Source organism: Papaver somniferum, unplaced genomic scaffold (assembly GCF_003573695.1).
Source record: "Papaver somniferum cultivar HN1 unplaced genomic scaffold, ASM357369v1 unplaced-scaffold_107, whole genome shotgun sequence".
Lineage (NCBI taxonomy): Eukaryota > Viridiplantae > Streptophyta > Magnoliopsida > Ranunculales > Papaveraceae > Papaver > Papaver somniferum.
In genome coordinates this window covers 361,701-377,298 of record NW_020619603.1, presented here as the reverse complement: position 1 = coordinate 377,298, position 15,598 = coordinate 361,701, and the positions used below count along the sequence as shown (strand labels likewise).

The 15,598-nt window shown below is 36.2% G+C and overlaps 3 protein-coding genes across 8 annotated transcripts; 1 reads left to right on the top strand and 2 right to left on the bottom strand.

Moving 5' to 3' along the window:
- The first annotated feature begins 438 nt into the window (after positions 1 to 438).
- Positions 439 to 2,885, top strand: LOC113328301 (F-box protein SKIP14-like). The gene is made up of 2 exons (XM_026575418.1): positions 439 to 444; positions 2,163 to 2,885. Exons 1-2 carry the CDS (start codon positions 439 to 441, stop codon positions 2,883 to 2,885), a joined length of 729 nt encoding a protein of 242 aa, XP_026431203.1.
- Positions 2,886 to 3,220: 335 nt separating this feature from the next.
- Positions 3,221 to 9,757, bottom strand: LOC113328238 (protein FAR1-RELATED SEQUENCE 5-like). 6 transcript variants are annotated; one of them, XM_026575342.1, is made up of 7 exons: positions 9,586 to 9,757; positions 9,178 to 9,243; positions 9,014 to 9,066; positions 6,096 to 8,884; positions 5,420 to 5,906; positions 5,201 to 5,261; positions 3,221 to 4,127 (listed from the first exon to the last, which is right to left on the bottom strand). In XM_026575342.1, the coding sequence occupies exon 4, from the start codon at positions 8,878 to 8,880 to the stop codon at positions 7,135 to 7,137; it is 1,746 nt and encodes a 581-aa protein (XP_026431127.1). In that variant the 5' UTR covers positions 8,881 to 8,884; positions 9,014 to 9,066; positions 9,178 to 9,243; positions 9,586 to 9,757; the 3' UTR covers positions 3,221 to 4,127; positions 5,201 to 5,261; positions 5,420 to 5,906; positions 6,096 to 7,134. The 6 variants fall into 6 exon arrangements, with proteins under 6 accessions (XP_026431127.1, XP_026431128.1, XP_026431124.1 ...); XM_026575343.1 differs by having other exon boundaries at positions 9,056 to 9,066; XM_026575339.1 differs by lacking the exon at positions 9,014 to 9,066 and having other exon boundaries at positions 3,221 to 3,688; positions 3,819 to 4,127.
- Positions 6,328 to 7,080, bottom strand: LOC113328300 (protein FAR1-RELATED SEQUENCE 5-like). Its single transcript, XM_026575417.1, has one exon. It carries the CDS (start codon positions 7,078 to 7,080, stop codon positions 6,328 to 6,330), a length of 753 nt encoding a protein of 250 aa, XP_026431202.1.
- Positions 9,758 to 15,598: the final 5,841 nt, after the last annotated feature.

The window sequence follows — 15,598 nt, the reverse complement described above, 5'->3', positions numbered from 1 at the left end:
ATAACGCTCTCCTCCTTCAAATGAAGTTGCGGTAAACACCTAGATGTGCCCTACAGGTAAATGTATAGAATTTCTTGTGATTAGAACTTTACCCGCAGCAATTCTATGGTCCTTGTGGAAGGAAAGAAACTATACAGCGTTTCGTAAAAAATCATTAACTATCCACTGAATCACTTTAAAGTTCAATCACACTATTGCATATAGATTACATCTTCAAAAGGCTTTCCAGGACACTACTCTTAAAGAACGTTTCTGCTCCTATTAATAAAACCATTATTTACTGATCAAAAGGAAACAAAAACAACGCTTTAGAATGAAATATTTGTCCTAACTAATTCAGTTGCCACATTTTTTGATAAGATTTCTTTAAGGTGAGAGTCAGTGAATGATCATCTAGGATCCAAGATCCAGCTGAACAGACAAACAAGAAAGGAAAAGATGGCGGTGAGCGGTGGTTGTTGTTCTTGTTTCTAGAGTTGTCAAAGAACAAGTCTTATGGTGGAATCCTAACTATTCCAAGGATGGAAAACTATGGAATGCCAAGTCTAATAGCTCCCAAATTGGCATTATCCACACTTTTTCCAAACCATATTTCATGTTTTGGTGGAATACAAAGTAAAATCAAAAAAAAAAAAAATCATATTAGCATGAAACGCTATTCAGAATAGCGTACTTGAACACAAAAACAACGCGTTGGACACCACTTTGAATAGCACAAGTCAAACGGTATTTTGATTAGCTTTTAGGACCGTTGTGAATAACGATTGAACATGATTTATCGGAAGTAGTGAATTTCATCGGACATTAAACTCTAATATGTCAACACATGGCAGTTAATGAGGTGAGACGGATCCATCTGAATTTATCTTAGGGAAATATTATCTTTGTTTTAGAATCTGACAAGTGTTCTTTTTTAGTTCGTGTAGTTCAGATCAAACAATTCCGTGACTTAGTTAGATCGGATTCTTTTTGGTGGAGTTCGGGTAGCTAGGATTAGTAGTAAGTTTTGTCAAAGAAAAAGAAAAAAATTATTAGCAAGTTTGTTTGTTGGTTTTCAAAAAACACTAATTTTATTAGTGTTTAAGGCGATTCTGATTGGTGTTAACCGTTGACCAAGTCAAAAACAATTTATAATGGAATGTTTTCTCCGTTATTTTGTTTTTTGTTTAGCATTAAACACTACTTTAATCACCGTTACTATCTATGATCCCACCGTTAAATTTGAGCTTCTAGATTCTAAATATTGAGGTAGCATGGAAAAAGGAATTCGCGCACCATTAGACTTGCTCTGGTGGACGGTGAATATCACTTGCAAATCAAATTTCTCAATAGTAGTCCCCGTGCAAAACTCGTATCTAGGAACAAGATCGTGGCCCTGTGTATAGGCGGGGTCTTGACTGTATACAACTTAACTTTTTGTATTCAACAGAAAGGATATACAGTACCTGAAAACCTATACGATGAGAAGACAGTATATTACATGTATTCCAGCAAACAGAATACATGTTGTTGGGACCCTAGTCCCACATTGGTTAGATGGGATTTAACGATGTAGTTTATAAGTTAACGGGTTCCCTCATTTAGTCAATCGAGTTGAGTTCTACTCATGGATTTAAGACGTGTTGGGTTTAGGTAACCTAACACAGGCTACTTGAGCGTATGCAGTATTCTACACCTTGTAATACACGATAATACTGTACATCCTACAAAAAAACCATAATACTCCCTGAGGAACACACTATTGATAAAATACTCTTGAATAAACCGCAGTTTTGACTTTGATTATCTGAAAGCAGACAAATCCGGCGCTAGCGATTATAGTCAGCGGCGTACTCAACTTAACCTCTTCACCCCACATCTGGCCGTCAATACATCTGGATGTATTTCATCCCGCAAACTTCTTGAAACACGTACACATCAATTGCTTCCTTCTGGACCCGGTTTTTCTCGTTTTTGTTCTCAAATCTAAAATTACTCCAACTTTTTGGGTTACTTTTAGAAATAAGCCAACTATATAGCATAAAAATATGGCCTTGAATCGGTAATAGTTACCATGTAAGAGTTCTAGCCGAGTTCTATAAATATTGATATAAGATAATAAGTGGGGATGATGAATGAGAATGCCCACACGAGCTGCTTAAGTTAGCTATCTGAATTTACAGGATCTTTCGTATGTCCAAATTATCTACAAATTCTCACGCAGTACTGTTCGGAGTGATACTCGTTTGTGGATGGATATTCATATAGATCAGCCGGCATCAAGGGAACGGATCACAGACGATGATCTTCTGCAGCTAGCTAACAGGGCTCAAGGAAACTTGAGAACTTTGAGTCTGGTCAAGTGTTCTAGGATAACAGATGATGGTCTGAAGCGTGTGTTCGAAACAAATCTAGGATTAATCAAGCTGAATGTTCCAGGATGCACGGGACTAACTGTTGAAGGGATCCTGAAATGCTTGAAGAATTTCAAGTCTAGAAATACGCCATCAGGTGGGATTAAGCAGCTAAGAGTTGGTGAACGTTACGATGTGCAACAGGTACACTTCGAAGAGTTGAAGTCCTTAATTGGTGAGGAAAGTTGCACACAGAGGTCTAATGTTAAAAGGCTGAGTTTCTATGGGCAGCGGTACTTCCAGCCTTGCGGTGATGATGATTGTGCCATGGATATTGAGGTTTGCCCGAGATGTCACTTCTGTAGGATGGTTTATGATTGTCCAGCAGAGAGCTGCCAAGGTGAAAATGTGGAACCTCAGTCCTGCAGAGCGTGTAGATTTTGCATTTCACGGTGTTATCAATGTGGCCGGTGCATCAATGATGTCGAACTTGAGGAAACCTTTTGTTTAGAGCCACTTTGCTCTGATTGCCGGAATCAGGTGAAGGTTTGAGAAATCCTCATCCTTCCTGTAGTAGTTGTTTGCTTTTCTTTTGATGATTTAATTTAAATGTGTCAGTAAGATCAAGATCTTAACTTAACTGGGATCTCGTCAGTTGAACTTTATAGAACTCAAACTGGATAGCAAATTGAGGTTTTATCTGAGACTAGTGTGAAGAGCGCATAAAATGCATGTGCAGGTTCAGTTCAAGAATGAGATTTTAGCGGATTTGGTCACTCACAGTTTCTAATGAAATGTGAACAAAAACATAGATTCCTGTCGTTTGGAATGTCTGAATTCTTGGTAATTAGAGATCATTAGAGATCTCATTAGAGCTCCTCACATGCTTCCTCCGGAAAATAAATAAACTTAAGGTGTGCAATCAAAACAGTTGCAACAATATCCAACAATATATACATGATAATTCTATACGCAGAATATTGGTTATGATGAATAACCACTGAATGTTTCCCTGTCACGAGACCACGGTATAAGAAATTGTTTGACCGCCAATATAAGATCTTTTCTCCTTTTAATTCTGCAGCCATGAGCTAAAACATTGTGAACCCAGATGCTGGATAAGGTAGCATAGAGAATATCCTTCTGCGTTTCCCCCCATAAATCAATAATAAACCAGGCAATTAGCTGCTCTTCCAGGTCCTTAGCTACCACCATTCTCAAGTGATGGCCAGAAATAGACCAAATATGCCACACAAAGTCGCAATGCAAGAACAGGTATTTCGTGTTTTCAACTGAAGAGTCACACAGAAAACAAAGGTTCAGTTGCAGCTGGATACCCCTGTGTTACCATGCTCCTAGTTCGCAATGAATGATGCAAAGCAGCCCAGTTACAAAACGACACATTAGGTGGCAGCCATTTCTTCCAAATTAGAAAGTGAGTACTCATAGAAGATGACAAACTGACGTCCACAGATTAGCTGTTACCTATGAATCTATGATTGCTTTGTAAAGCCTGCTGAAGAAAACTCGTTGCACTTCGAACTGTCGTCTGAATCTGGAGTGAGGCTAATGTTGCGAAGATCATGCTTTAGTTCACGAGATTCGATGCTTTCAGCTGGGTCAAGGTGTCTTTCAAAGCTAAAAAACCACTAGTTGTTCACCTGCATTGCTTTACCGTAGTATCCTTATCCTTAAACAAACCCAGGGAGCAACTCATTAGCCTTTTCTTGTGGTGCCACCAATCCAATGCACGTCTTGTAAGTATGAAAATAGCCATTTGAAAACAGGTGCTCCCTGAAAGATAGACGTAACATCGTCATGGGAAAACCTCAAGAATATGAAGTTCTGTGAGCATCACCCCAGACCGTTTCTTTACCCATCAGAAGGCTTGTCATGTGTGCACATCACACACTCTTCTCTACCCCTTATTAACTTAAAAAGCTCTACTGCTAAAAGAGCAAAACTAACGACCAAAAAAACCCACAACTTTCAGCTCACTCAGATCCTAGCTTTCCAGAAAAAGAATACTTCATAAACAGACAACAGACGACAAAAGCATAAATGAGCGAGAGATAGGTTCAACTGCTAGTTTACTGCAGTTGCTGGGAGATTTCTCCCCTTTGGTTTCCAATTGTTACTCCTCACTTGATGAGGATGGTTTTTTGGTCTTTCCACAAAAGCAAGTCTGGAACCCAAAAATCCCTCTAAAGGTCTCTTTTTGTTTAGACTTAATGCTACAAGGGTGCACCCACTAAGGTTTTTCTACAAAGAGCTGGTAGGATCAACTCAAACTTATGCCTTTTCAGGACATCTGAACAAGAGACTCATCAACAGCTTTTCTTGCTCTGCAATGAACCTCAAAGCTTGGGCACTATTTCCTGGATAGTTCTGGGGTCAAATGGGTTTTTGCTGAAAATGTGAAAGCCCGGGATCTGGGAATGGTCAAGTAAGAAGAGCAGCAACATCGTTAAGAAGATTTGGGTATCCTACCGTTTGCTATCTGGTGGACATTATGGAAGGAGCGCAATAGTAGACTTTATAGTTTCTCTAGGAGGAGTATACCTCAGCTATTGTTTCTGTAAAATGCACTATGTTTACCTGGTAATTGATATGTAACTGGGAGGCCATTACTGGTAGCAGCTAGCTTTTGTAACCTTTTTGTATCTCCTTTTCTCTCATCTATGATGATCCTTAATTTTTATTGAGTTTGTCCTTATCTCTCTCATAAATAAATAAAAATGACAAAGAAGCTAAACAGTGACACCAAAAAGACTGACAATACTAACAAATCAATTTAGCTATTCACTGAAGAGCTGAAGAGTATCGGGGTCTGACCTTTGAAACTAAGAAGAGTATAGGGATCTGACCTTTGCAACAGAAATAGCAGACTGTACTACATAATTTCCTCGATTGGACGCCCCTCCGCACCTGCACCCAGATAGAACAAATTGAGATCGATACCCTTTATCTAGTAGGAATAATTAAAACTGACGTCTCACATCTGTTTGAAATGATAAAGAACTGACATCGCAGATATGCAGACAATAATAAAGAATGACATTTGTTCTGACGATAATTAAACTCACCTCTATGGAATAAGATATAGGGGCATTGTTATATGCATCAACTTGAGCTTTTATAGAGGTTAAACTTGAAAATAATGGAATAAATCCATAACTACAATTTATGAGTTCTAAGGCCAGTTCTAGCTTCCAGGCTCCAGCTCTTCCATTGAGGTCTACCATACAATGTTGTCCTGGCTCAATACAGTGATCTAAAATGAAACCATAAAGCTGTACATGATAACCTCCTGAAAACATACAAGATAGAGGCTTTTATCTCCCAATTCTGAAAATTTCTAGTAGCTTTAGCAGGTTGCCAGCATACATTTTCTGAGTTCTATCTATATAATAACACAACCCCTATTTAAAAGTATATAAAATATAGATACAGTCTTCCAAAAGGTGTTGCTCCTGTCATTTAACAATTTTGTTCTTTACATCTGCATCAGCTCCAGATATATGGCTTATTCTAAAGCTTCCCACACAACCATTAAGAAGCCTTGTCATGTACCTAAAACAGTACACAAAGTAGTATATCAATGTCTGTTTCAGAATGTTAATGAACCAATTAGGAGTAGTTCTTTTTCATATTTAGCTACCCAAGTGGTGGCAGGGATGGATCACACCATCCATCTCAACTGTTAATGTACATAAAAAAGTACGAAAATAATAGACGGATTTATATAAAATCAGCACACACCTCCATTAGTAGTGATAGCAGACAATTGTTCGCTCATTTGTTCGCAATTGCGAGAATCATGACCTACTCCTTCACACTTTTGCGTTTTGCTTTTCTATGATTTTGTGTTGTTTCTGTACCACTTCCATAATGAGCATTCTCTGCAGTTTTTCTCTTATCAGGTTTTCTCCCTTTTGTTTGGGAGATGCATGGGTCGCTGAGAGACGTCTTAATAGGAGCACTAGCACATGACTCATCTGTGTGTTAGCTCAGCTGCGTCACATGAATTTTCTGTCTCTAATGGCTCATCATTAGCATATTCTTCCAACTGGGTATCTGTGCCATATTCTGCTCTAAGCTCATCAATGTCTATCTCCTTCAATTTCTCAAATGCTTGATCAAGGAAACCCATTGCCACGTCATAAGCTTTCTCAGACTTACCCAATATATAAGCTAATTCAGTTGACCGTTGACAGTAATGACTAATCCTCGTGGCTTCAGTTCCAAGCTTATGATCTTTCATTACCAAACCATCATTATCCAAAACCGAAGATCTATTTGCATACATGGTCCACCTTTGCTTTATAAAATGTGATGGAATCTCCACCACATAGTAACGATAGACTAAAATATGATGCAAATGTCTGCACGGTATGCCAATAAATTCATATTCTTGGCAACCACATACACCTTTGTTCGTTACCTTATTAATCTTTACTAGAAACTGTTCCGTCGGTACTTCATCATTGAACGAGTACACTCTATAAGTTTCTTCATCACCATCAGCCTCAACTGCTTCCGACCGATATCGTGAAGAAGCATTAAACTGTTCGTGCACTTTGATAAACAAATTCCTCGTATAGATTTCAGATGCATGCTTCACTAACAAATCTTGGGAAACAAATATACGCTTCACATGGATAGACTCGTAATCTTCATCCCGTTCTCTAATGTAAATTCTTTCTAGTGCTTGATCACAGCTTTCAACAAATTCTCGCAAACACATTCTGGAGTTCACATAATGATCAAAGAAAGAAATAATGCTATCACTTCTTTGTGTTCAATTCATGCCGGCAAAGAAAGTACCTCGATTGTAAGCTGGAGTCCACTTCTCACGAATTTCAAACAAGTCATGAAGCCATATGTTCTCCACCAAACCAAATTCTTTCAACATGGCTTCCCACTGACTTTCAAAATCCTGAGTTGTATAGGTAAATCGAGTGACCGCTTTAACAGTTTTCTTGAACTTGGATTTCTTGTAGAATACATGACTTAGCTTCTCTCCAAACTTCTTCTTAATATGCCATGAACAAAAACGATGACGACTGTTTGGGAACACTGCAGCAATCGCACTCGTCATGACTTGATCCTGATCAGTAAGTATAGAAATTGGAGGATTTCCTCCCATTGCTTCAAGCCATGTCTTAAACAGCCATTTAAAAGTTTCTTCAGTCTCATCCCCCAACAACGCAAATCCAAATGTAACAGACTGATGATGATGGTTTGCACCTGTGAATGGAGCAAAAGGCATACTATATTTGTTAGTTTTGTATGTGGTATCAAACGTTACTGCATCTCCAAAACGACTATATGCTATTCGGGAGAGTGCATCAACCCAGAAAAAACTTGATGCCCTCCCTTCTTCATCTTCTTGTACTGCATAATAAAAACCCGGATTTTCTATTGTCCTCTTTCTAAAATAAATCATCACAGCTTCTGCATCTCTTACTTCTATTAAAGATTCTCTAATTGTCCTAAGATTGTTATAAACATCCCTCGGAGTGGATTCAATATGCTCATTATCCTCAAAAAGTGGTGCTATCTTTCTAACTTGGAGTTTGCGCTTGCTAGGTGCTTGTGCCAAATTTCTAGGTGCAGAAGGAAAAACCTTGTTCAACTTCATTAGAACTCTTTCTTCAGGTGGGACCATGTCATGGTTGTGATCATCCTTAAACGCATTAACGTACCACGTGCCATGTTTTGTATTCAAAGCTATACGAATCATAGCCTCACAACCAGTCCTCATTGAAGTAGTGTTTCTCTTCTTCTTACCATCGTCATCACTTGAATCAACTTGTTTCTTGTGAAATCCCTCACAACGACATACAAAAATCACTCTAGTTATTTGTGGTCCTCGTCCAGTGGCATAAGATGACCTCTTGCGCGTTGAGAAACCCCTACTCCTACCATATTCTTTGTAGAATGCTCCTGCCTTTTCGATAGAATTGAATTCCATATCCAATGAGGGAACAGATTCAACCTCAAAATTTGTTGTCATTTCATTGTGAACAGATCCGACATCAGAAGTTATTGTCATTTCGCTGTTCTCCCCAAAAAGTGATGCTACCTTTTCAACTTGGAGTGTATGCGTGCTAGATGCTTCTGCCAAATTTGTAGTCGCAGGAGGAAACACCTTGTCCGACTTTATAGAAACTTGTTTTCTAGGTGGTACCATGTCATGGTTGTGATGATCCTTAAATTCATTAACATACCATCTGTTACATTTTGTATTCAAAGCTATACGAATCATAGCCTCACAACCAGTTCTCATAGTTGGAGTACGGCTTTTCTTCTTCTCACCATCGTCATCACTTGCATCAACACATTTCTTGTGCAATCCCTCACAACAACATACAAAGATCACTCTAGTTATTTGTGGTCCTCGTCTAGTGGCATATGATGACCTCTTGCGTGTTAAAAAACCCCTAGTCCTACCATACGCTCTGTAGAATGCTCCTGCCTCTTCGATAGACTGAAATTCCATATTCAGTGTGGGAACAGACCCCGCTTTAAGAGTTGCTGTCATTTCTCTGCAAACATTCATTACAATATATAACCAAATGCCTACAAAATGCAAGAGCTAACATGCATACATATGTAGATACCATCTAATACTAGCACAACATAATACAAATAAGAAGAGATGATACGATTCATACATCGGCCGTGACACATAATTAAGCACCAACACAACATCTCACCGGTTCAATATCTATAACACAGCAATCAAGAACAGTCAATCAGCATGCTAGATGCAAATAGAACTACATTGGATTGATTAAAACTACACAAAGCAATCGAGATGCAAGTTTTCAGTAAGTACATTGGGCTTGTTCTTTTTCCACTTGAATTATCATAATCCGAGACATTCATGAAAAGTTTGCAAATTCTGTACAAACAAAATATGCTATGAGACAGTAAGTACACCATCAGAACAGTGAAATGAAGCAAATACATCAATGAAATCAAATGTGTTAATTTTGCTTAAAAAAAAAAACAAAAATCAGAAATCTACTGTACTAATCTGGATCTAATCAGAGGGGGAGAAAACAAAATAAGGATGAAGAATTTAATTTCTTGGGAGAGCTTAATTGAATCATAAGCACTATAAAAACCTAATTCATCGTTGATTTCAAATTTTCCGTATAAACCTAACCTAATGCAAATGATTTGGACGGAAATAGAGCAATGAAATCAAAATTTCAAGAGATTTCGATCAAATCAAACGTACCTGTAATGTTGATGGATGTTAAATATGAGTTCCCACAAACTCTTATAGTGAATTCAGCATTATATGATCGAAGATTAGGTCTTAGCATCAAAGGGAGCGACTCATAACCAGAAAGGAGAAGAATAACCAGAAGAGGGAGACGACGAGAGAGAGAGAGAGAGAGAGAAGAGTGTGTACTGCCGTACTGGTGAGAATAGTCAACAATTGACGGTCAATTGAAAAACTCTCCAAAGACTCTAGATTCAACTACACTAGTACGTGTCACACCCTTCAACACCGTAGTTTTCCACCCCCATAGTTCCCTGGCTAATGTGTGTCGTCATATTGGTGATCCTTTTTTTCATTTTTTAGGGTTTCGTATAGTGGTTCTAAACAAAACCGTAAATCTATTTTAAAACAATGGTTCTAAACGAACGGAGGGAGAAAATTTAAAACAAAACCGTCACTCACGGATTTTTTTTTTTTTTTTATTTGCGGGTTTTAGTGGAGCCCGTCCTTCGAAAGAAGTGTAGCCCGTCTTTTTATTTGTCAGAGGCGATTTTTTTGTGGTTTTTGATCACTATGGACTCAACAAACATGAAAAACGGATAAATATTTTTGAACGAGATGGAACAAGTAGCGGGCGATTGATGCAAGACCGTGAGTCCAGACATTGTTCGCCAGTGCTCAAACAGAAAACGCCCTCTGCAGCTTTATCGCATACTGTCACTTTGTTTGTTCAGACCCTAACACTAGTTTAAAGATTATTATATTAAAACTTTAAACTTTATAATATTTAAATATAGATTATTATATTATTAAATTCTGAGTCTTACCTGAATAAGAAATTTGTTGATTAGCCCGCGACCCGTTTGATCTATGGTCCATCCATAAAAAACATTTAGTCGGTGGTGCAAAAATATTTTAGTCTTGCAAAAAGACCCGCCTTCCCTTTTTATAGTACGTGTAGATATTGGAGAAATAACTTTTCTCTTTCTTTCTTCCATTAAAACGAACTCAAAATAATTTCTTTTTCCAGGAAACCTCTCATTTTCTTCTACCTTCTTCTTCTCCGTAATCAATCTTCAACAAAATTGAAGAAAATAAACGAGAAAAACCCTAGATTCGGTGAAACCATTACAAAAATCAATTGAAACCATCACAACACCAACTGAAAAACTAGATCTAACCAAAAAAATTGTGAAAAGAAGAAGAAAAATATGTTGATACTCAATCAACAAAGAAGAAGAAGAAATTTGTTGGTATTCGACCAACAACAACGAAGAGAAAAGAGGTATTGCTTCTAATATAATGAAATACAAATCCAATATATGTAATGTTTTTACTTCTATTTTTTTCATTTCTTATACCAATTTCCTTATATGATCCTACAGTAGATATCAGTATGTACTGCTAAAAACCTTGATATGTACTGCTTAATCCTTCTACTGCATTTTGTTGTGATATGTATTGTATGTATGTTGTGTATGATTCTACAGTACGCATCAATATGTACTGCTAAATACCCTAGTTCAGATTTGATATGTACTATTGAAAGAAATTTGTTCTCCAATTAGTACATGTCAACATGTACTGATGGATAAATATGATAAATACATGTTATTTTTATGTTATATATCAATATGCACTGGGTAAACCCTTTTTATCGGTATGTACTAGTTAAACCCCTAATATATATTACATGTACATATGGAAATTTGTGTTTTCTGATGTATAAATACGAACAATACATATTGAGTATCTTCATTATGTACATAACGTAGTGCATGATGTTCAGATAAAAGATGGAGATAATGTAGTGCAAGATATTCCATTATAGCCAAATCAGCCTGTGGATATCAAAACACTGTATCATTTCCTATCAATATGTATTATGGAAAACCCTTACATGCCAATATGTACTGTAAAAAACCAATTTTACTTTTATGCTTGAATAAGAATCAGTACATATTGACATGTGCAAATGGAAAATTGTGTTTTCTGATGTTTGAATACCAACATTACATATTGACAATATCTTCATTATGTAGATAATGTAGTGCATGATGTTCAAGTGAAAGATGGAGATAATGTAGTACAGGATGTTCCATTATAGCCGAATCAGCCGGTGGGTATCAAAACACTGTCTCATTTCCTATCAATATGTACTATGGAAAACCTAGTACATGCCAATATGTACTGTAAAAACCAATTGAGTATAAAACCTATATTTATGTTTGAATATGACAAACTGAGTTTAAAGGTTGAGTATAAAATCTGTATGAATCACAAATTGAGTTTAAAGCCAAGCCAACAAGGGATGAAGTCTGGTAATCTCCTTATTCATTTAATATTATATTTACAAACTTTTTTCTTAGGTATAATGTTGTGGCATTTTTCCATAGGCTTTTTGAGACATAGCTCACTTATTATTTTTCTGATATACATTTTTGTTCTTTTGAAGTGTAAGATGGGTTCTATCTCTCCAACATTTTCGGTCCTTGCTATTTCAGGAAGTTCGAGTGCGGTTTGCAGGATCACTCCAGATGAGTATGTGTTGCTTAATGTAAGGAAGCATGTAAGGCGTAGCTCTATCCTTTATTTAGCAGCAGAATGTGGGGCACTACTTCCTGGAGACTTGGTACTCCGTTTTCTGGAAAAGCAAGTCCAAACTGTTTACTTAGATGCCCATGTACTTAATGCACAAAGATGGAAACACGATGTTCGTGGATGTTGTTTTAGATTTCTTGTGCATTATGATCATGACCAGTTTGTAATGGTTTATGATCAATATTCTTCTCAACACAAAATATCGACTTATGTACTGATTGTTTACCTAGTAGACATAGATATGTATTGTAGATATAGATATGTACTGGAGCATTTTGTTTTGATGGAAAAAGTTGCAAGTAATACATTTGGTTTAGTACATTAACGTCTCTAATACTATTTTCTCCGTCATTATTTTGCAATATTGTACTGTTTTTCTATATCGTTAGTTTACATTTATATTTTTGAAACATACTGAAAAAGGGGTATCAAGCCTTAAATATAGGCATTACATATTTGCATGTGCTATAAAACCTTGTAGAACTTAAAATCATAACTTATTTTATTACAAAAGGGTCAGCAGAAAAAAATTATTGTGCTTCGGTTCTTCTTATAGTACTGCTACATACTAATTGTATGAAATTAATATAAAAACACTCTATTGGCGGTACATATCTTCTTGTAGTATAAAATCTGGCTAATAACATAACTTAGCCAATTTTAGTATTGGTATGTGTCGGGTGGTGACCCAGTACATATCAACATGTACTGGGTATAAACACTTCAAATCGATGAGATAATCCTCCGCATCTTTCTCATCCTTGATGCCTGCAAGAAATCGGAATAAGGAGTCCTTTGCTCACATAATCATACAGTACATATTGATATGTACTGGGTGAAACCCTAGTACATGCCGATATGTACCGAGTATATAAGACTCTTCAAGTTGATTTCTCTAGTCTCTTTCTCTCATCCTTGATGCCTGCAAGTCCTCTAACCTCAATGACTTTGCTGCTGCATTGCCATTGTCCATAGCTGCAGCTATTATTTCTTATTTGAATTTGAGCTTTTTCTCAGACCCCGTACTTTAAAACCTGGTATACATAAGAAAATTTTGTAAGAAACATATATAACTTAGCGAAATTTAGTACATATTGAGCAAGAACCGAGTACAAATCGATATGTACTAAGCGAAAACGCAGTACATATCAATATGTACTGAGTAAAAACAAAATACATATGTATATATACTGAGTATCATACTCTTCAGTTTTATGAGTATCATACTCACAAAATTTAATATGATACTCAGTATATGACATAACAAAGTACATATGTGTATATACTGAGTATCATACTCTTCAGTTTAAATGCGCGCATTTGTCAGTCTTAGAGAAACTTTTGAATCTTTTATAGGGAGAGAGTACTACCTTGGGCCTTGGCTTCCATTCCTGATTTTCTTTTCTCTTCTACAGATGTATTATCCGATAGATGATATTCATGCCTACCAGTCTATATATGTTCAACATAAGTTTCAAAATCAACAGAAGTTTCAAAATCAAAATAGAAAATTGGAACCCGATAAATTTCTGCGGAGATCAAACACAGTGCGTATGCACATGTAGTGAAGATAACAAGTACTGAAAATCTAGTATATACTGATACGTACTATGTGAATACCTAGTACATATTGATATGTACTGTGTGAAAACTTAGTAGATGTCATAGTACCAATACAAATGTACTGCAAAAAAACTAGAATTGAAAATTTACAAACCCCACTACATATGTGTTCCAAACAAGAATTGTTAATAGAATGCTTCAGGAGATGTTTCTATCACATGCCCACTATGCCGGCAGCAACAAGAAAAACTATTTATTCTCATTTTTATTAAAAATTATATAATGTTCATCAATTGTCCCACAACACGATACATCATTCTTCACCTGAAAATGGTGGTAAAGGTATTTTTGCTCTTATAAACACATACTATAAGGGTTTATCCAATACATATTTATAAGTATTGCATCAATATGTACTTAATGAAAACCTAGTACATACTAGTAAAAACCTAGTACTTATCAGAAATACTAGTAGTACATATTGATATGTAATAGTGAAAATCTAGTACATATTCATATGTAAGGAGTGAAAACCTAGTACAGACATATATGGTTGGAAACTTAGCGGATATCACACATTTGACAACGAAGAAACCCAATTACTACTAATATCCCTTATACATTTGATTTTTCGCAGTACATATCATATAAAGTAATTGGGCCAAAGAAATCTTAATCAAACACAAAACCTGCTTGCTGACACAATGAAACTAAAGAATGCGAATGAGACCTGATATGGCTGGAGTTAAGATCCCATCTCTAATAACATGATACAAAAGGAGACGTGCCCAAGTCTCCGTAGACCACTCCAAGACTCTAAAATGCTAGTTTTAATACCACTTGTGATGAAAATTTCTGCACAAACATAAAAATAACAACACATCAACGCTCAATCCAAGTATCGAACTCCCAATTCTCAATCTACAACTAGTCTGCATCTTAATCTACTGATCAAAATACAAGGACACTGTAATACCAACTCCGGATCAATCAAAATTTGGTTTAGTTAGACAAGTAACTGGATTTAAAGTGTCCATAAATGATCAATTAGGAATATACAGAGGTTAATAAAGAACAACAATAAGAAAATAAGGGGGTGGGTGGGGGTACAATTGAGATCTTTCTTTATGTACATGTTCTTGAGATTTCCAGTTTCTTCTTTCATTCGGGTTACCCTAAAACATTAAATCCTAATATTATCTATCTACTAATTTATCTAAAGTCTAAAACCTATCCTAATTATTATTCTACAAGATATGCATGAAAAACACCGACAAATCAAAAGCTACCCCAACTGAGTACACAAAGAAGAATCAAAATTAAAACTAGTGAACCCTAAAACTCCGCTGAAAGATATCAATTCATAAAGCAAACACCAAAAATATCAAAATTTTCATAAAGTTAGATATATTCAGATTTCAAAATAAAAACCTAAAAATGAAATTATCTAGTCAGTCTTATAAAATTCTCCTCTCACGTATCTTCTTTTCCTAACATTTTATCCTTCTCCACCATTACAAACCCATTTCCGCCGTCTTTACTGTTAACACACAGGACAAGTACCAAATGCAAAATCAGTACATGAACATATGTACCGCGAAAGCACTACACAAAAAATATGTACTGCGAAAATCAGTACAGTTAAACATGAATTCATTCTTTTTATTTAAGCTAATATCTCAAGTGCAATCCCAACAAATCAAAAATGTTTAAGCTAACTCAATAGATCACCATACAAAAATTCCAAAAACAAAAAAGCTCCAAAAAACAAATCGATCCTATAAACTAATTGATCTTTCAAGAAATTTTTTAAAACTAACCACACCTAAATAAAAATTAAACATGAATCACATACCTAAAA

Bases quoted from the DNA above. Each gene is read 5' to 3' on its own strand.
- LOC113328238 (XM_026575338.1), bottom strand. From the start codon at position 9,227: ATGAATGTCTCGGATTATGATAATTCAAGTGGAAAAAGAACAAGCCCA. The intron at 8,885-9,177 runs GTACTTACTGAA...GAATGTTTGCAG, and splicing joins GGAAAAAGAACAAGCCCAAT to AGAAATGACAGCAACTCTTA.
- LOC113328300 (XM_026575417.1), bottom strand. From the start codon at position 7,080: ATGTGTTTGCGAGAATTTGTTGAAAGCTGTGATCAAGCACTAGAAAGA.